The sequence below is a fragment of the Conger conger genome, chromosome 4 (assembly GCF_963514075.1).
Source record: "Conger conger chromosome 4, fConCon1.1, whole genome shotgun sequence".
NCBI classification, from domain to species: domain Eukaryota; kingdom Metazoa; phylum Chordata; class Actinopteri; order Anguilliformes; family Congridae; genus Conger; species Conger conger.
In genome coordinates, this window is record NC_083763.1 from 8,465,294 (window position 1) to 8,483,730 (window position 18,437).

An 18,437-nucleotide genomic window follows, 5' to 3' on the forward strand; every position below is an offset into this window, starting at 1 on the left:
TCAGAACACAATTGCAAAAATCCTCTAGTTATTTACAGATGGCATGGTTTAGCATGTAAGGAATATTGGCATTTTCACACAATTTTCGCAATTGTGTTTCTATGGAAACGAGTTTCATAACCACTTTTGATAAATGCACTAAACTGCGCAGTAATGTACGGCTGAGTAATTAACCTTCATAATTGGCCACTTAGAATGTTCTTTTTCAGGGAAATCACTCAAACCTTTAATTCCTTACAGGAGAAATCTTTATATAAATGTCAGACTGGCAAAGATAATTTGATAATGTTTCCGATTGATACTATTAGATAAAAACATTCTAGGCGAAGTTAACACACACACACACACACACACACACACACACGCACATGCACACACACACAAAGATTACATCTAAGCCCCACAGGAAATAAATCCTGCTCAAAAGGTAAAAAAAAAAAAACAACACACTAAAGTCTAATGGGTAGATTTCATCTCCGGTGAGCCGGTGGGCAGCACTGACCTGTGACTGGGTGTAGTCTCGGATAAATTAGACTGGCAGAACAAAAACCTTCGCACAAGAAAACAAACTTTTGGGAAGTTGCATTTTCTAAAAATGACACAAGCATAACAAAGTCCTAGCCATGAGGAAAAGATTACTTGTCAACACAGGGCAGATTTAAAGCATTCGGCTCTCCCAGGCAGCGGAAGATTTATATGGACCAAATAGGCTCAGTCGTACACAGACGGCTGCCCGCTCTCCCTGGTGAATTCAAAGCTACACCGTTACTTTCAGTTGGAAACTCATTCAGCTACACAGAAGATAATTTATTCCTTTTCTGTAAAAAGAGAGTACATATATATTTATTTTCCTGGAAAAGAAAAAAAAGGCACACTAAACAAAAAGCACAAAAAATACACTATTTACAGACACATTTGTTCTTGAACATTAAAATAAAACAAACAATAATGATCAGATTGTACACACACGTAATGAGTCGAGTGTAACCATGCGATTAGCATGCACAGCGCTGCATGTAATAACTATAAGTGATAGACCTCGAGATCTGATTCCTTTGTGTTGCTAAAAAAACAAAAAAACCTGTGTTTTGATAACCATTTCCAAGTCATCCAAAACAACCCTGAGAAAGTGTTGGGAGGATTAGGACTGTATGGCCGTGCTGCCTATGACAGAAATAAAAGCCGCAGACACCGTTTTGAGCTGATATGGACAATCTGCCCTTTTCGCGTACGGTATGTACACAGCACCTCTGTAACCAGCGTATTGCTTATAACCGTGAGTCACTGAAATGTATCCCAGAATGCATGTTGATCACTTACTGAGCTGGATATCACAATATTACACCAGCCGACCAAACAGGGGACAGATTCATCCGGGAGGTGGGAGGGCGGAAGCAGATATGTTTTCATAAGGAGGATAAAGACGGTAATAGTAATGGTAGTATCTATAAGAAACCAGTGATGAAGTCTGCCTGCATACTGATGAGTCACAGTCAGAAAGTGCATCTGAATTATTGGAGCTGTGGCTGACGGCGGTTTATAAAAAAAAGAAAGAAAAAAATTATCTTTGGCAAAACTGTTATGTATGCTTAGCGTTTCACTGACTGAGGAGAGAGACGGGGAGGGTTCCTCAGGGAACGCTAGCGGAGTGCGCTTCCCTTACAGTAAAAGTCTTTAGCGAAAACCAACAAGGGCACACAAAAAAAAGCACAAGGGGCACGTCGGCAAAACGACGCGCAACAAATCTTCACGACTCGCATTAACGAGACGGGGAGTCCCTTTTAGCCCAGCAGTATGAATTGATCGGGCTTCACTTTGTTTCCTGCAGTGGGTTTGCCTATGGCGAAGGACTCTCGTCACATTAAATGGGGGGGTGGTTGTTTGAGGACAGGGGCAGGTATACATTGTGATGAGAGGGAAGTCTGGGGAGAAAGACAGTGGGTACTGTCTGTAGTGCACTATATGGTTAAAGGGAACGCAATCCAACAATACACACCGCAATAACCCATCGCTATTGTCCCTACATTAGCACACTTGCATGTTTAGACCAATAATGTTTGCACTGCAATAAATAGGGCAAGAGCTTGCCCATGGTCTGCAAAATTAAACTCCTGTTGCAGTTCCCCATTCACCGCTTTCACAATCACGCTGTCGCTCTGATGCAATACGGAAATCCTACGCAACAGGGCAAGTCACAAGCCTGATACAGTGTTAACAATGTAGCTGCATTATAGTACAGACTAACGTTTCTTTCCTCTTTTTTTTTTTTTAAAGCAATGGAGCCTAGTTACAACAAAAAGGCCGCAACTGGCCTCTTGGTATTAGGACCACCAAAAAGGTTTGGGTTGACTTCCCTGTATATATACTCCCATTTCCTTTAAAGTGAATATAACTGTACACTAAAAATCACACCAACAAACTCCATATGCCTGGTCTAAATCTTCTGAAATCTTCCTTCAATAATAATAGATTACTGTAATTGCTACATGATACCTGGAGAAGCAAGCCATCTAGCTGAACTAGTTGCAACTAGCAAATGCTAAATTATAGTGGATTACACAGAGTGGCAGCCTGCCCTGCCACAATGCTTGGAACCCTGCTTTTAAAAAAATGGTCCACTAACCAAGTTCTCTGAAACCACTCAAGCCCGTCTAATGGTCTGGTAACTGCACTGACATTTTATTTGGGTATTTTGCATTTTACTGAGCTTTTAAAGACGACTCAATGCAGGAGGAGTAAAGCAGTTCATTGGTCTCTTCCAGTTGTGTGGCCTGTATGAAGTGGCAGGTACATTCGTTCAGCACTGTCCAGATCCTCTTTGGGAAGAAGAAATAAAAACAGGAGGGCGACTATCCCCCCCTTCTGTATGCATCCTTCAGTGTACGGTAAATTGGGGGGGGGGGGGGGGGGGGGGACACACACAAAAAGCAAAGATATGATCATACAAACAACATGTAAAAAAAGAAAAGAAAATTAGGTTTAGCAAAAGAAGGTCAAAGGTTGCCGTCGTCCAGCATCTTGTTGAGGCCGTCACAGATCTTCTGGAGGTGCGGGCGGTAGACGTCCGATGGGCCGTAGAGTGCCGCCAGGAAGTCGCAGTCGGAGAAGTGGTTGAAGACGTGGTTGACGCGGGAGTGGGACTTGGCGGTGAGGTGGCGGTTGATGGCCTGGTGCAGCAGCTCCCGGCACTCGTTGAGGATGTTGCTCATCACCCGCCGGTCGAAGGTGAACTCGATCTGGTGGAAGCTGACCGCCGTCATGGCCAGCGTGTGCACCTTCTTGCGGAAGTTCTCCACCACCATCAGCTCCTCGCTGCTGAACTGGTTGTGCCTGTACAGCACGCCCAGTTTCACCACCATCTTGATGAGGTTCTTGATGATCTTCTGGGCCTCCTTGCGGTTGCGCGTGTACTCTTTGGTGACGCGGTACAGCTCGTCCAGCACCTCGCTGCTGGTGTCGTCGATGAAAATGTTGGCCACGCTCTTGGTGGCCATCTTGCTCATCAGCTTCTTCTGGGCCTGCAGCGCCAGGCTCTTGGTGCTGAAGGAGTCCATGTCTGTGGAGGGAGGGGGACACCGAGAGTGAGACCGCCATCTTAAGTCATATATTCGTATAGCCTGACACCTGTGGGGTATTTCACGAAGCAGGAATACAGAGTAAATTTGAAAAACTGTGCCAAGTAAAAACAGCTTGTTACTTCAGCTCATGCTCCAAATTTGGGAGGGTTTCCAGGCTCCGCTAACGGAGTAGGCCTGCTTCGTGAAATAACCCACTGGAACCCATCTTAGGTATAAATTCTGGAACACGCAAATACTCCTCTCATCTCATCATTGTCTACCATCAAAAAAATGGCCATTTTAGCACAGACAAAACCAACAACGCAACCAAAGATTACATTACATTACATGGCATTTGGCAGATGCTCTTATTCAGAGCGATGTACAACAAAGTGCAAAGTGCATACCCATAACCAGGGATAAGTGCACTGAAAGACCCTAGAGGGAAGTACAATTTCAACTGCTACCTGCACAACAAAGATAAGGACCAGGGCCTATTTGATCATTGGATTAAAAAATATTTAAATAATTTTTAATTGTAGTACCACAACACACATGAACAATGTATGAACAATGTATGAACCTCTTACCTAGCCAAACAATGCTTACCTTGCCAAACAAAACATCCTAATACATAAGTAAATATCACAGGTAAAGACAACAATTAAGGTTTACAGGGAGGCAGGCAGGGACAGCTTGAAGAGCCTGTGGTGGCCGAATAAAGAGGTCTGGCAGGGGTGTAGGGTCTGATGATTTCTTGGAGGTAAGTTGGAGCTGACCCCTTAACTGCTTGGAAGGCACCAAGGAATGATTGGTGCAAAACAAATAGCACCAAATAGTCATATAATAGGTTTTCGCGTGTGCTAAAAGCTTCTGTCTATGCTAAAAGCCTAAGTAAATCAGGCCCTTAATGTAATTGTAGGTATTTCGATTCGTATTGGCTGACCGGACCTTTTTGCGCATACCAGCTGTAATGGGCAAGATTACTAACATCTTTTCATTACCATTTAGTTGTTTTTTTCACATATAAAAGCTGCAGGAAGTGTGTGCTCCTTGCGCCCTTCGCAGAAAAAAAAAAAAAAGAAAAAAGAAAAAAAAAGGCACGCCACATGAGGAACTCAAAACAACCTCTCTGTGTGTGATACCGCAGAGTTGTGGTTAAGGGGACACCCAAAACACAGGGCTGCTGTAAGGAGGGAATGTTTGAAAAGGTGGCGGAGTCATGCAAAGCGAGCATCTGCGTGGCTAGCCGCCTGGGCCAGCCTTATCTCTGCCTGAAGCACAAAAGCCGGCACCACGGGAACAGCCTGGATGTTATCTGCCCGTTTCCGCCTGCCGGTGGACAATACGCCCCTGTCAGGCCCCAACACCCCCCCCCCCCACACACACACACACATACCAGCCCAGACAGGAGTACTTGCAGCACCATCCGTTTTTTTGCAACTGTGAATTATTATCTCCCGGACACAACCGAAAACAAACACTTGAATTCCTGGTAAACGGGTTTTTAACATATCATGTAGCCAAGCTCATATAAAGAGCCTCTACAAACTTCACATTGCCATGATATAGGCTTGCAGAAGGCCTTGAAGAATATAAACCAGACAGTGAAATCCTGCACTGTAGATTTTAGGCTATGTGTGTAACAAACTGCGAAAAGCAATGGTAGTCTTTTTTTATTTTTTTTTTATTACTGTCACTTCTGCCAAGACAGCAGTTGTGTTCCTTTGACAACTGCCAGCTTGGTCTCCCTCTTTTCTGCAGAATACCCCCAACAGGAATGTGAGGAATTTATGCCAGTAAAATGAAGTGAATAGAAGTGAAGTTTTGACCTTTGCCTCTCATTGTGGAAGCGAAAGGCTGCGTCTGTAACGACAATGAACCACAAGATCTCAGCGACATGCTGCAAAGATTTCGATAAGTTCTGATCACGACATGGTTTGCAAAGAAATTAATAAAAATAAACGCCCTGGAAAGGAGTGGTTGGAGCAAGAGCCGCTCTTCACATTGCTAAACTGTTCAGAGATTCGAAAGGTTGGAGGGGCTCATTAAATTCCTCTCACGGGAAACTGCCATGAACCGAACGCTACTTGATGACTAATACCTCAACAAAAAAAAAAGAACAAAAAAAGAAAAGCGCCTATATTTAGCTTTCCCTGACTTCACTCCAAACACTTTCTAGTTAAGAACCGATTGAAACCCAGGAGCGTCAGTAGTCATGCACAAAGCTATACTATGACAAAACAAAATTCCTGGCACTCTAATCAAGAGGATCCCATGCTGATCCATGTCTTACAGTGAGTCGGGAGAAGGAATGTCAAGAGGAGGAGGACTGGTCCCTCGGGTGCTACTCACAGAATCGCAGGTTTCCATCTTGGATTCCGCTCTCGTACTTGGCAACGTGACACACTGTATCATGGCCAAATATAGGAGCTCAGTAATGTATCTAGGGAGCGCTTGGCCAAGGGCAGAGAACTTAAGATTTTTTGAAAAATAAATTAAAACTAAACTGCACGACTGACATAAATTCCAAGGAGAAAGAAAACAGCAGCGCATCTCTATATCCTGTGCGTGTGCTGTCTCAGTAGCACAAATCAGGCCAACAAAGGATCATATTATCAACGACCGGGGGGAAAGAGTGTGCGATAAAGAGGTTTTCAGCTTAAAAAACAACGTGGAGTAAGAGCAGCAGCGAAAACAAACAAACCAAAACCCCCCGAGAGGCCATCGAAGCAGACATGGGTGGAGAAACGTTGGTTCAGCACTCAAGACTTGCTTAGATCAAATAAAATAACCTGGCGGCGTCCATGGATTTGGTAGGGCTTCGGCCCTTAAAACTCACCCTCCTGGATGTTTGAAGAGGTCTCCTTTTCCATGCTGGGAGAAGAGTGTGTCTGTGTGCAGGCGTGTGTGTATATATATATATATCTCTCAGAGTGACGGTCTCCTCAAGTGAAAAAGCAGAGTCCTCATCGAACACCACCGTGAGCTTCCTCTGCAGGACGACCCCTCTGCTCTCCCTGATTGCTCCAGGTGAGGGTGAGGGTGACAGTGAGTGGATTCACCTGGATAACCCCACCCCCCCACCCCCTTTCCCCACGCCCCACCCCCCACCCCCTAGCTTCCCTGAGTGAGAACGAGGCTAACTCCTGCCCCCTTCACTCAGTCCTCAGGGAACATGACAAACTGCCAGCCTCTCCCACATCGCCCATTATTCTCAAGTGCCATCCCTTTCTTCCCTGATAACACTACTCAGTCGGAAACAATGGTCCTATCGCCGAGCAAAATAATACAATTTCCTACAGTTCTTCAGAAAAACAGCAAACGGGTAAACAGCTAATCACTTATTTTAGCACATGCAGATCTCATTATATGCGCTTTGGACAAATAAATATTCTTGGATGGAAATTATTCCCATACTACTGTGTGGTATTCTATTTAGAGAACATTCAGTCAAATGATACACACACGCATAATACTTAGATGCATTATGCAGATATGTACAGGCAAATCTTACTAATTGCTAAATGTATCATAAAAAACATAATAAAAACATAATGTGTGTCTATGAGGCTCATATATAAAGAGAAGGTAAAATAGCAATTTTATTGCAAACTGGTTTGTTCTAAATTGCAGGGGAAATAATAATAATAATAAAATAATAATAATAATAATAATAATAATAATGTGAATATATTGCACATTGCATGACTTTGTACTGTCAGTAGAATGCTTAAGAATGATGTGTCTTTCATACCAACGTCAAACTGTTATAATACAGACACTCAATTCAAATGCATTTTCTAGTGTACAGCAACAGAAGCTGCTGTAACAGTAGAACCAACACAATAGCAAGACATTTTGCACTTTGAACTAAAGTACTGTATGACACATTCTGCCAAAAATAAAATGTGTGTCTCATCTAATGAAACTGAACATTCAGAATAAAAGGTGACTGCAGGTCTTGCCCAAAGTACACATTACACTGTTCATACCATGATGTCACATGGATGTATAAAAAGACATTTTTTAAGGAGTGGCCTTAACAGGAAAGATAACATGGGGGAATACAGCTGAACAGGTGTCATGGCTCAGCAAATAACTACTTATGATTTGAGGTTAAATTAAACACTTTTTTTGTTCCACAGGAGGCAAAACAAAACAATTCCAGTCCTTCAAACTTGAACAGGGCCGGCAAGGGCCTACTGTGCAATGCTGACGCCCTTCGTCTGTTATTACTGTGTTCGGTTTGGTTTTTTTTCTTTTGTTTTGTTTGCTTGTCTGCTTCTGCACCGTTACCCAAGGAGAAGAGTGCCGAAATGAGAAGTGGAACCGGTAGCTCGGTCTGCTCGGCATGCGAATAGCACGCCGTCGCTCAGCCTCCGTCTTCCACCCACTCCCTCTGTCAGGGGTTCTGCGGTATTCTGAGCAGGGACGCGTTCCTCGCGCACGCCGCAAAACGGCGACTCCCCTCAGATCTGCAACGGCCCGCTGTGCCGTTAAAGATGAATGACACCGGCACAAAATGGTTCACAGATTAAAAATTCATAACGCGCATTTAAATAAAACCGAACCGGGGGTGGGAAACGGTCTGCAGGAACACAACAGGTGTAATAACAAAACTGCGAGACAATGCTTTTCGGGGACAATGAGTGGCGTGCTGCCGCGACAGCTGGAGCAAGTGTTGTGCACAATATCCGTGAACAGGATGCATTTATAAGTACAAGAGGATGAAGTTAGACACAATAGACCTTTCAAATCAACAAATGTGGAGGGGGAGGCCGATAGGATTTTTCTTCCGTCCATTTAAATCTGACACCATTTTTACAACAGTTAAAAAAAATAACTTTTGAGCAGGTGGATAGTTCAGACACTGATGTACCACTGACTGACGGGATTTTAAAACCTGATTCATCTCTTTCTGTATTCCTGGCTGGGGGTAGCCAAAATAACTGTTTTTGGAGTAAGGTAGTGATGACAGCCACTGCACTCAACAATAGCACCCCCCTACGGATCGCAGGGAAACTGCACACAGGAAGCGTTTGTTTGGTTAATAAAGATTGTTGATAAGGTAAAATAACGATAGCATATATTTATTTTAGTGGTGGAGGGCCAAGCATATGCACACACATTTAAGCAGGCCAGTGGATATTTAATGTTACTCTGTGATTAAACCAAATGATAGAAAATATACGTTTCACATACCGGTAAAGCATATACGACGAGCTATTGAAAATAATAAATAAATAAATAAATAAAAAACCTTGACATTAAAAACAAATAAATAAATAATTCTAGTGCCCACAGCAATCCAGACTGATTAGCTGCATGTGTTACCCAGGCAACAGTTGAAGCCGCCAGGCTAACTGAACTTCGCAGTCAAGAGCCTACTGCTGCAGACGGAATCAGGTCAAACACCTCTCTGTTTCTGTAAATGAGTTACCGTGTGTCACCGTATATCATGTTTCCAACATAGTTTAATCTTACAGTTTAGAACTTAAAGTAATAACTAACGCTGACATCAAAGTTCAGCACGGCCGGAAGCTGTAAACATGCTATAAAACAATAATTGTGTAGCCAAACGTTGCTTCGATTGCTTCCCACGCAATGGAAGGTCCAAGTAATATCAACTAATATACAAAGTCGTTTAGGGCCCGTTTCGTGCAAACGGCCATTGCTGAAAACGCCATAGCCAGGTGTGACATAGTAACGTTCGGTTTCAGGAAAGGTCTTCACAGTGAAGTTATTCATGAACCAGAGAACTTCCAACTCAGAGAATGAAGGTCTGTTCTTGTAATATATGACCAATTAACAGTGTTAACACAAATGTACTCTGTTTGTCTTCAGGCCTGTTCAAAATATATATGAATGTACGTTAAACCTATGACAAATTGGCACAAATCCAAAAGCAAATACTTTTTATTATTATTTTTATTATTATTATCTAGCCAATTAAATAAGCCAGTGCAATATATACTGCAATACGAGAATATCTCAACGCTAGCCAAAGGTTAGGGGAAAATAGGCTAGTCTGTAAACAAATTAACTTAGTTAACTTTAGACTAAAGTTTAGTTGTATTATTACATGCTCGAAATTAGACATTTCCGAGCTCGTGAATGTTATGTTAACTACTAAGAATGACGCTACAGGCAATGACAGCTGTCACTCAAACCCTATTTGTCTGGAAATTGCACAATTGGACCACGTCCTGTAAACGTTAATGTTAGATACCACAATGTTTATGGACAACATAATGTTAGTAGGCTACTAATTATCTAACCAGTGCATTATCAATCTTGCCAACTGAACAAATGGTTGAGTTCGCTGGCTAACCTAGGTAGCCATCCATTATGTATTTAGTCACCTAGCTACCTCCGGGACAAACAATTTAGCAAGCAATCAACTCAGCAAGAGAGTATGAAACAAGTCACGCTAGTATACTCCTGCTAGCATACATAAAGAAACTAACTTAACGTAACTTAGGGGTGTGATTTTATCGAATGAATCCAGCTCGCTGAACATCACTCCCTGTAAGATACTGCAATTATTAATTTAATTCACAGTAACGTTACCAAAGGGAGTTTCATCTGAGGTTAATTTCGCTACGGTTAGTTATCCGTTAAGCCTCTATTAGCTAACAAATAAGCAATTCCCATAACATAGACAAAAAAATTACTACCGTTATCTTTTCTCTTACCTTTCCTTGTCCAACAAAAACCGGATATGGGGCGAGGGAAAACCGTGTGGTCTGTACAATTTCTTCAAATCTTCATCTGAACTAAATCCCAAACCTTCATTATGACAACCAAACCCCGTCTTGGTTCTCGGAGTGTGCCTCCTTAGCGAAACCCCGGAACGATTTTAAGACACCTAACTCCTGACAGTGCTCTGTATCAGGTAGCAAGCTGGTGAGCCTACTGTGGTGGGTAAATAATTGAAGATTTTTTTTTTCTTTCTCTCTTTGAGATCGGTTACAGAAGTTTGTAACTTGACTCCGCCTCACAAAGTTTCAAACTTGTGTGACTTGTTAGTCCGTAGATTGATGTTATTTTTCACCAATGGCAGCGCAGAATATTTAATTGACAAACCAATCATATAAGCTTATCTACCCGTTATAAGTTCCATGTGCCTGCCCCCATTCGGTTTCCAGTAATTATCCTCAGCCTGGTCCTAAATCCAAGGCTAAGAATTTCCCAAAGGAAATGGCATTAGGAGAACAATGAGTGGGGACTCTGAGCAGGTCTCTTTAAAAATAATAATAATTAAAGTTGCTAAATACATGGTTATTTAACGAGAGAATCGTAATGTGGATAATATACAATACGAATTCAAATGTAGGTCAGTGCTTTAGTTACAATTCACATTAACCTATAGTGTCCATATCATAGGTCATAAAATGATAGCATAAAATTACATGCACTGTGTCTCAGTATCCCCTGTAGTGGAAGGTTAATGGGGGCGAGGAACCTTAAATCTGCCAGCAACCCTCACAAATTATATAACCAGAGACCTCATTAATAGGTGTTTCATGGACGGATGCTTTCAGGACAACACATTGTTGCAGACTTCCTTTGAATGAATGGCTGCCTTTGCAGGAATTCCGGCATTTAATAAAAGCGTTTCCTCATCGTGGGCAATACAAATTTGGAATAAACACACATATCAGATATCATCTGCTTGCTCTTACCCTGAACGTGTATAGGCCTAGTTAAAGTTTTATACATGGATGTTTTGTACCTTATCAAGTCCAGTATATTCTCTCATAGATATTTGAATATAACTGTGTTTAAAACACAAAGTGAGTTCCATATTAATGGTTGATTTTTGTTTTGTTTAGATCATGTACTGCATGTTTTGGATGATAGATTATGTTATGTTTGAAGTTGCAGTTGAAATTGTTCTTCCCTTTAGGGTCTTTCAGCGCACTTATCCCTGGTTATGGGTATGCACTTTGCCAAATGCTGTTAATGTAATGTAATGTAATGTAATGTTTCCTTTTGATGCTACAACCATTTTCCCAGTCCCCCACACCCCAGAGGATGAACATTATGGGTTCAAAATTTTGAAATAATGTTCAGTAAAATCATTGGCAACTATATTATGGAAAAATACTACTTCATGGTTTGCCAGATCAAACCATTGAAGTACAATGTTCATAGATCATTTGGCTACTATTTGTTCAAAACCACATTTTCAGAATACAGTAAATAATTCAATTACAATTCAGTATTTTAATCTCTTCCAAAAGTAATTGCATAAAAACCATAAGCAATCTCAGGGCACAGGCTTTTTTGTTTCCATTCTATTAGTAATGGCCATTGATTATTTTAACAATATGTATTTCTGATTCCCTGAACATCATATTGACAATGGCATGATTTGTTGCCATACCTGTTTATCGCCGTAAAATCTATTGATAAATAAATAAATAAATAAATAAATAAATAAATAAATAAATAAATAAATAAATAAATAAATAAATAAATAAATAAAATAAATAATTGGGGGCAAATTGTGAAAACCTACCGGAACAACAAAATCTAAAACAATTCAGTACAATACATTTAGCCAGTACTTTTGTTCTGCCATTATTTAAAAAATAAAAATAACAAAGAGGAGAAGGTTATTGATTAAATTAACACAATTAAATGACATTATGTCAGCCATTAATCAGAGTAAAGATTCTTGAACCAATGATTGCGTTTCATTGTTTACGAACAGTAGTTTTGATTGGTTCAAACAAGTCAGCCTTTAAAAGTTCATTGAAATTTCACACTGTAAAGATTTTCTGCTTCTTAAGAACTTCTTAAGAACTGCATGGAATATATCCATGTCTTGTTTATTTTTCCCCCACAATTTTTCATTTTGGCCCAGTGTGAAATTCTTACTTACACAGACCTGGTAATTTTGGTTTTGTATTTCAATGGAGTAATAAAATGTAGCTGAAAAAACAATAAATATCTTATTGGACTGATTAGTCTTGTTAGCCGATAATATGAATTAATGCAACTTGTTTATGGTTGCTGTACTAACATAAAAGCCTTGTCACCAGTACAAGAATTTGTAATCCAGAGAACATAAATCGAGCAAACTCAAAAGTGCAGTGGTAATCAGTTACTTGAGGTTTTTGGGGGTTTTTTTATTTGGAGAAGCAAAATAGTTTCCACTGATTTTGAGTTTCATTTGTCCGCAGGCTATGTATTCATTCGCTAAATTTTCCAGTTCCTGTAAGTGACAACAAATCACCCTACATATACAGTTCCTATGTAATGGTTATACCAGTAATATGCTATTGGCATTTTTTTTCTTAAACACTTGACAAAGTCCCAAATGTTGTCTCAACAGAACTTTTAAAATGTTATATAACTAGTAAGTCTCACCAGTTGAAAGACTTCATCATAAAACACATTAAATTCAATTTAAAAAAAATTAAAACCTTATGGACAGATAAGGAAAATATTATGGGCAGATAGGGCAGGCAACTGTCCGGGGCCAAGCTTTGGGGGGGCCCAAGGGGTGAGATTTAGGAGTTTTGAGTAATAAAATGATAGTGTAAGTTGGTCTGAAGGGCCCCAACGAGGTTTCTACCTGGGGCCTCTCCAGTCTCTAGAATCTGTTCTGATTCAATTTCCCAAGTAGGCATAAATGAACAAAGATACGAGGTAAGAGAGTACTCTACTCTGGTATGATGTACATTAATCTATGCAGATTGACTGATGTTCATATGGAATGGATCTGTTAAATTATTAAAAAATCTGCGCAGATGTGACGCTGTCCCACCAAACAGAACAATGTGATGTTTCGTCCCGTCGGCAGTAGCCTATACCAAAGGCATAAAAGAAAATATAGTCATTGGTGTAACTATCATTGCTCGTTCTGTCGGCTGTCGGTGATCCTGTTTAGGTACAAATCAGCACAGCTGCGCAGAAGCGCAGTAGCGGAAGGGAGATGACGTAAGAAACGCTACGTGTTCAGGAAGTAATCTCATTCAATCAACATGGCGTCGCAGCAGGGAGAAATCGACGAATTATTTGATGTAAAAAATGCATACTATATTGGCAGTTACCAACAATGTATCAACGAAGCTCAAAAAGTAAAGGTAAATATGTGGTATTGGCCGCGTAGCTGTGATATTTCAGAAATGCTATCATTGAAGTTAATGAGATGTGATGTTTGGCCTAGCACCGATGCGTAATGCAGTAACATAACAAAGTTTTGATGAATTCCATAAAATCCTGACATTAATTTTCCAGCCATCAAGCCCGGATAAAGCGACTGAAAGAGACATGTTTCTATACAGAGCATACATTGCCCAGGTAAGCTGAAAGGTAGCTTGCTTGTCGTCGTTGATTTGTCCAATACCAGTGACGTTGACTAGAAAGCAAAGTGTAACGTTATTCCTCTTTGTTAAATTTGTGTTTATTGTCTTTTGAGATTTCGTTCACTTGACACTTCGTTTACGTTTTCGTGGAATAGATCGTTGCTATTGTGCTATACTTCCCAAAACATGTATCAGTTCGTGCAAGCCTATAATTTTTAATTTCTGCCTTGACTGGTTTTGAGTTATTCTGGGTATATTTCAGAGGAAATACGGTGTGGTGATGGATGACATCAAGCCTAGCTCTTCTGCAGAGCTTCAAGCCGTCAAAATGTTTGCCGAGTACCTCTCCAACGAAGGCAAAAGGTTAGATTTGGTCCATTCTTAAACCCCTTCTGTTCTTTCAGTGTTTACTTTACTTCAGAAATCGCACATACAGGGGGGAAAAAAAAAAACTGTCCATAACATTTTTACAGTATGGCTCTGATGAATTTGAGGATTGTTTCTGAAAGTGCACCGTCCTTGTGTGCTGAACAGGGATGCGATAGTGGCCGATCTTGACAAGAAGATGTCGAAGAGTGTTGATGTAGCCAACACCACGTTCCTTCTCATGGCCGCCTCGATTTACTTCCATGACGGGAATACGGACGCAGCTTTGCGGACCCTGCACCAGGGTGAAAGTCTGGAGTGGTAGGAGCTACCAGGATGCTGGCTGTATTTCACAGCTTTTCTAGTGTATCTAGCAAATATGTTTGTTTGTTTGTTTCGTCATTAACATCCACTGATAATCAATGCCGCTCTTTTCACAACAGCATGGCGATGACCATACAAGTGCTGCTGAAACTTGACAGAGTTGACTTGGCAAGGTATGTGTGAAATTTCAGCATTGTATTCTGTTGATGTGTGTGTATTATAACGATTTGTCATCTGTAGGCAGGACTTGAAATGCTTTGTGTAATCATTACACAGAAGTAGTAATGTGATTTTAACCATTAACTAATTGGTGTTTTCTGGCTCAGTATGTCATTTTATTAAAAAATAAATTAAAAAATAAATAAATAATTTAATTTACCTGTGTAGGAAGGAACTGAAGAAGATGCAGGAGCAAGATGAAGATGCCACATTGACGCAGCTGGCGACTGCCTGGGTCAACCTGGCAGTTGTGAGTTGACAACAAGCCTGTTCCAAAAATCCCAGCATGCCTCTGTGTGCGCTCAGTGGCCGACCCACTGTTTGTCATTTCCTGCCAAATGCGGGCAGGGGAATTGATAGTTCTGCGTTTTGATTCTATACAGGGTGGAGAGAAGTTACAGGATGCGTACTACATCTTCCAAGAGATGTCGGACAAGTACTCCTCAACGCTGCTCCTGCTCAACGGTCAGGCTGCCTGCCATATGGCCCAGAACAAATGGGAGGAGGCAGAAGGAGTGTTGCAGGAGGCTCTGGACAAGGTGAAAGATCTTGTGCTGCATAAATTAGCTAGAGTCAATATGTCTTCCAAGCTGTGCCACTGTGAAACTAGTATGGACGCATTTAAGCGGCACCGTCAGCAACTGACCACCAGGTGGCGCCAAACACCGTATTTCAAGACCTCTACCAGTTTTTTTTTGTTTTTTTGAAAGGTGAAACGCTGTAGGGCTGTGTATGATAATTTCGAGAGTGGAGCAGTAATTAAATGAGAAACATTTGTTAAGTGGTTCCATTAGAGAGGGGAGTCCTGTCTTTAATTGGTGGCTATTTCACAAACCCCAACGATAAGGAAGTGACTGTGCAGTTGCACTGAAAGGGTTAGTATTTATTTCAGTACGTCAGTGAAATGTCTAATGCACTCACAGTGGGGTTGATGGGAAGACACAAAGCTGGCTTCTGAAACTCTGCGTTGTCCCGTTCACAGGACAGCGGCCACCCTGAGACTCTGATCAACCTCATTGTGCTAACGCAGCATCTTGGCAAGCCGCCCGAGGTGAGACTTTGCACCGCGTCGGCTTCTGCTTATGGAGATAAGGGGGATCATTTAACAGTTTTAAAGTTGTGCCACAATGCTTCTGTTGTCTCTCCTTGTGTATGTGCGAAATATACAAACACACACACACACACACACACACACACAGTGTATTTCATAAGGTGGTTTACTGAACCATTTCAACTATCGGAGATGCTTACATAAGGCATGAATTATCGAGCTATAAATCTGAGGTAATACAAAGGTTAAAAGATACTGCCTTTATAATCAATGTAGCATGATAGTATGTGTAGTCGATGAGATTGCAAGCAGTCAATAATATATTTTCTACAGAATGGGTCGCCCCAAGTAAGAAATAGGTATTATTTCAGAGCTTAAAAATACGACTAGTCTGTTTGAACTTGTTGTGTTCCAGAATTATATTTTGGATAAATAATTGTGTGATATTATACTTACATTTTCCAGAAACCGTTGTGAAATGTGAATGCTACATCATTCTGATTGGTGCAAGTACCAGGGTGTTTATCAGTGTCTCCTGTGTGGTTTCTGAGCGTTCTTGTGTCTGTACTGGGTTTTCCCCCTGCCACTTGACCACCCCCTCCTCCGTCACAGAACACATGGTGGTGGTTTCTCGCTCGGGTGCCCAGCAAGGGCCAGTCCACTTCAGGATTTTGCGCCAACTTCTGCTCTTAATTATTGAATTAGCTAAATAATGTCTTGATCAGACATTTGTATGTGCACCAGCTACATTTACAGAGCGGTCACAAAAATAAATTACGGTAACCGGCTGGAACAGGGACCGGAGTTGTGCACCCCTGGTTTATCAACCCCCGAGTTGTTCTGTGCGTTTGTGTGCACGTGCGACAGGCTGCCATCCGATGCAGAGTGTCCTTTCACACTGTGTTTGCCTCAACTCTGACTCACAACAAGAATGAAGTTGCATTTGAGTATGCTAACGGAAGGAGGAATTTATATTATCTCCCTCCACATTAACCTACTTCCTCTTTTGGCAGGTTACGAACCGCTATATGTCTCAGTTGAAAGACGCGCACAAAACGCATCCATTTCTTAAAGAATATTTTGCCAAGGTGAGCTGATTCAATGTATTTCGCTTGTTTTGTATTTTTATTTTATCAGGTTAGTTGGCAGCATTTTGTAACCTTTTTCTTGTTGCATATAAATTTAGCTAAGTGCCCAGTGAAGAATCGAATGTGCATCGAATTTTCCCCTGGTCATGTCTGCCAGACATTCAAAAACACTTTGTTTTGTGTGCAAATAGTTTTAGCCTTCACCTCCCAGGTCTGAATGGAGGATCAATAAGCAAGGGGGTGACTCTAGGTTGTACGAGAATTAAAAAACTGAAGTTCATCTTAGGTCTTAACTGTGTATTTTGTCCATTTTTTTCTGATGTCTAATTTTTTATTTTTTTTCCCTACCAGGAAAATGAATTTGACAGACTGGCCATGCAGTATGCTCCCAGTGCATAAGATTTGCAAAATCTTTGCGGTTACGCCCACTTTTGTAAATCCCTTCATTTTACTAAATAAACAAGTGTTCATGGAAAATAAGGCAGTTACACAAATATTTAATCTTTGTGGATGAAACTGAGTGACTGGTCCCTGCCTGTATTTCTGTTTGTATCTTAAAGAGAATACACAAGAGGCTGAATAAAGCTATAACAATAAGACTAGCCCTTTTTTATACAGTTGAAACTACAGTACATGTAAAACAGTTTCCTTTTCTGCTGTAGTTGCCTAGTTTTCCATTGCCTCCATCTGTTAAGTACACATGCTGGCTGAGAGAGTTGCCTACTTTCATTCTCACTGAGTTCATACTGATGACCTGTATTGTCCTTCCTTAGCATTCCTTGAAATTGAGAATAAACTTTGTGTGACTGAAGTCTTTGTTGTTGAACTTCTTGTGTGTTTCTATGAAAGTGTTTAATTTATGGTTTTAAAGATGCTCTCTCTCTCCCGTCTACATTTTGCATCTGTTTTTCTTATGTTATCTGTGCCATCCAGCTGTATTTGGTAAGCCTTAAATTGGCTTTGATTGAAAAGACCCACAAAGACCCCACAGATAACAGACAATCCAGGATGAGATTCTTGCTGTTGGGTCAGAAGTGAAGCGTAGCTACAAGATTGGTGTAATATTTATCTTAAACTATTAGGGCAATCGCTGTTATCTTCATACTCAATGCCAAATGTAATTGAAAAGTTGTATAGTACTTGGCTTAATAGCCTTAAGCGACTGGCTTTTGGGAATCAACAGCGGCACAATTGCTGGAATAATAATCAAACAAGTCTTACTGGCATGATGGCCTGCTTGCATTAATTAAACATTACAGCGTGTGTATGCTAAATATGTGATGAAATCCCGATTTTTTAACAGAAATACACGTCTTTCATTCCACCGACCATTATAGTTTTATACCATTTCAAGTCTAGGGGGATTTCCAGATGTCTATGGGGTTTTCCATTGATTCGGTAAAGGTGCTTTAAACGTTAGAATAAAACGAGAGAAACCAACTGGAATCCGGGCGTGTCCTATTATAGACATCTCACAGAAAATCTATTCGTTTGTCTTATTCTACGGTAC

General features: G+C 40.9%; 2 protein-coding genes across 3 annotated transcripts; one reads left to right on the top strand and one right to left on the bottom strand.

Moving 5' to 3' along the window:
* Positions 1–2,905: 2,905 nt before the first annotated feature.
* On the bottom strand, positions 2,906–10,491 carry tnfaip8l1 (tumor necrosis factor, alpha-induced protein 8-like 1). 2 transcript variants are annotated; one of them, XM_061239732.1, is made up of 2 exons: positions 10,256–10,491; positions 2,906–3,556 (listed from the first exon to the last, which is right to left on the bottom strand). In XM_061239732.1, the coding sequence occupies exon 2, from the start codon at positions 3,552–3,554 to the stop codon at positions 2,994–2,996; it is 561 nt and encodes a 186-aa protein (XP_061095716.1). In that variant the 5' UTR covers positions 3,555–3,556; positions 10,256–10,491; the 3' UTR covers positions 2,906–2,993. The 2 variants fall into 2 exon arrangements, with proteins under 2 accessions (XP_061095716.1, XP_061095715.1); XM_061239731.1 differs by lacking the exon at positions 10,256–10,491 and adding an exon at positions 6,400–6,597.
* A 3,017-nt stretch (positions 10,492–13,508) lies between these two features.
* cope (COPI coat complex subunit epsilon) lies at positions 13,509–17,738 on the top strand. The gene is made up of 10 exons (XM_061239730.1): positions 13,509–13,657; positions 13,812–13,874; positions 14,142–14,242; positions 14,414–14,566; positions 14,689–14,742; positions 14,957–15,038; positions 15,172–15,327; positions 15,771–15,839; positions 16,853–16,927; positions 17,279–17,738. The coding sequence occupies exons 1-10, from the start codon at positions 13,556–13,558 to the stop codon at positions 17,324–17,326; spliced, it is 903 nt and encodes a 300-aa protein (XP_061095714.1). The 5' UTR covers positions 13,509–13,555; the 3' UTR covers positions 17,327–17,738.
* The last annotated feature ends 699 nt before the right edge of the window (positions 17,739–18,437 follow it).

Excerpts from the sequence above, each read along its gene's own strand:
- tnfaip8l1 (XM_061239731.1), bottom strand. The coding sequence starts at position 6,433 with ATGGAAAAGGAGACCTCTTCAAACATCCAGGAGG. Across the intron at positions 3,557-6,399 it reads CTCTTCAAACATCCAGGAGG|ACATGGACTCCTTCAGCACC; the intron begins GTGAGTTTTAAG and ends CTCCCTCCACAG.
- cope (XM_061239730.1), top strand. The coding sequence starts at position 13,556 with ATGGCGTCGCAGCAGGGAGAAATCGACGAATTATTTGATGTAAAAAAT. Across the intron at positions 15,039-15,171 it reads CCTGGGTCAACCTGGCAGTT|GGTGGAGAGAAGTTACAGGA; the intron begins GTGAGTTGACAA and ends GATTCTATACAG. Across the intron at positions 16,928-17,278 it reads TTAAAGAATATTTTGCCAAG|GAAAATGAATTTGACAGACT; the intron begins GTGAGCTGATTC and ends TTTCCCTACCAG.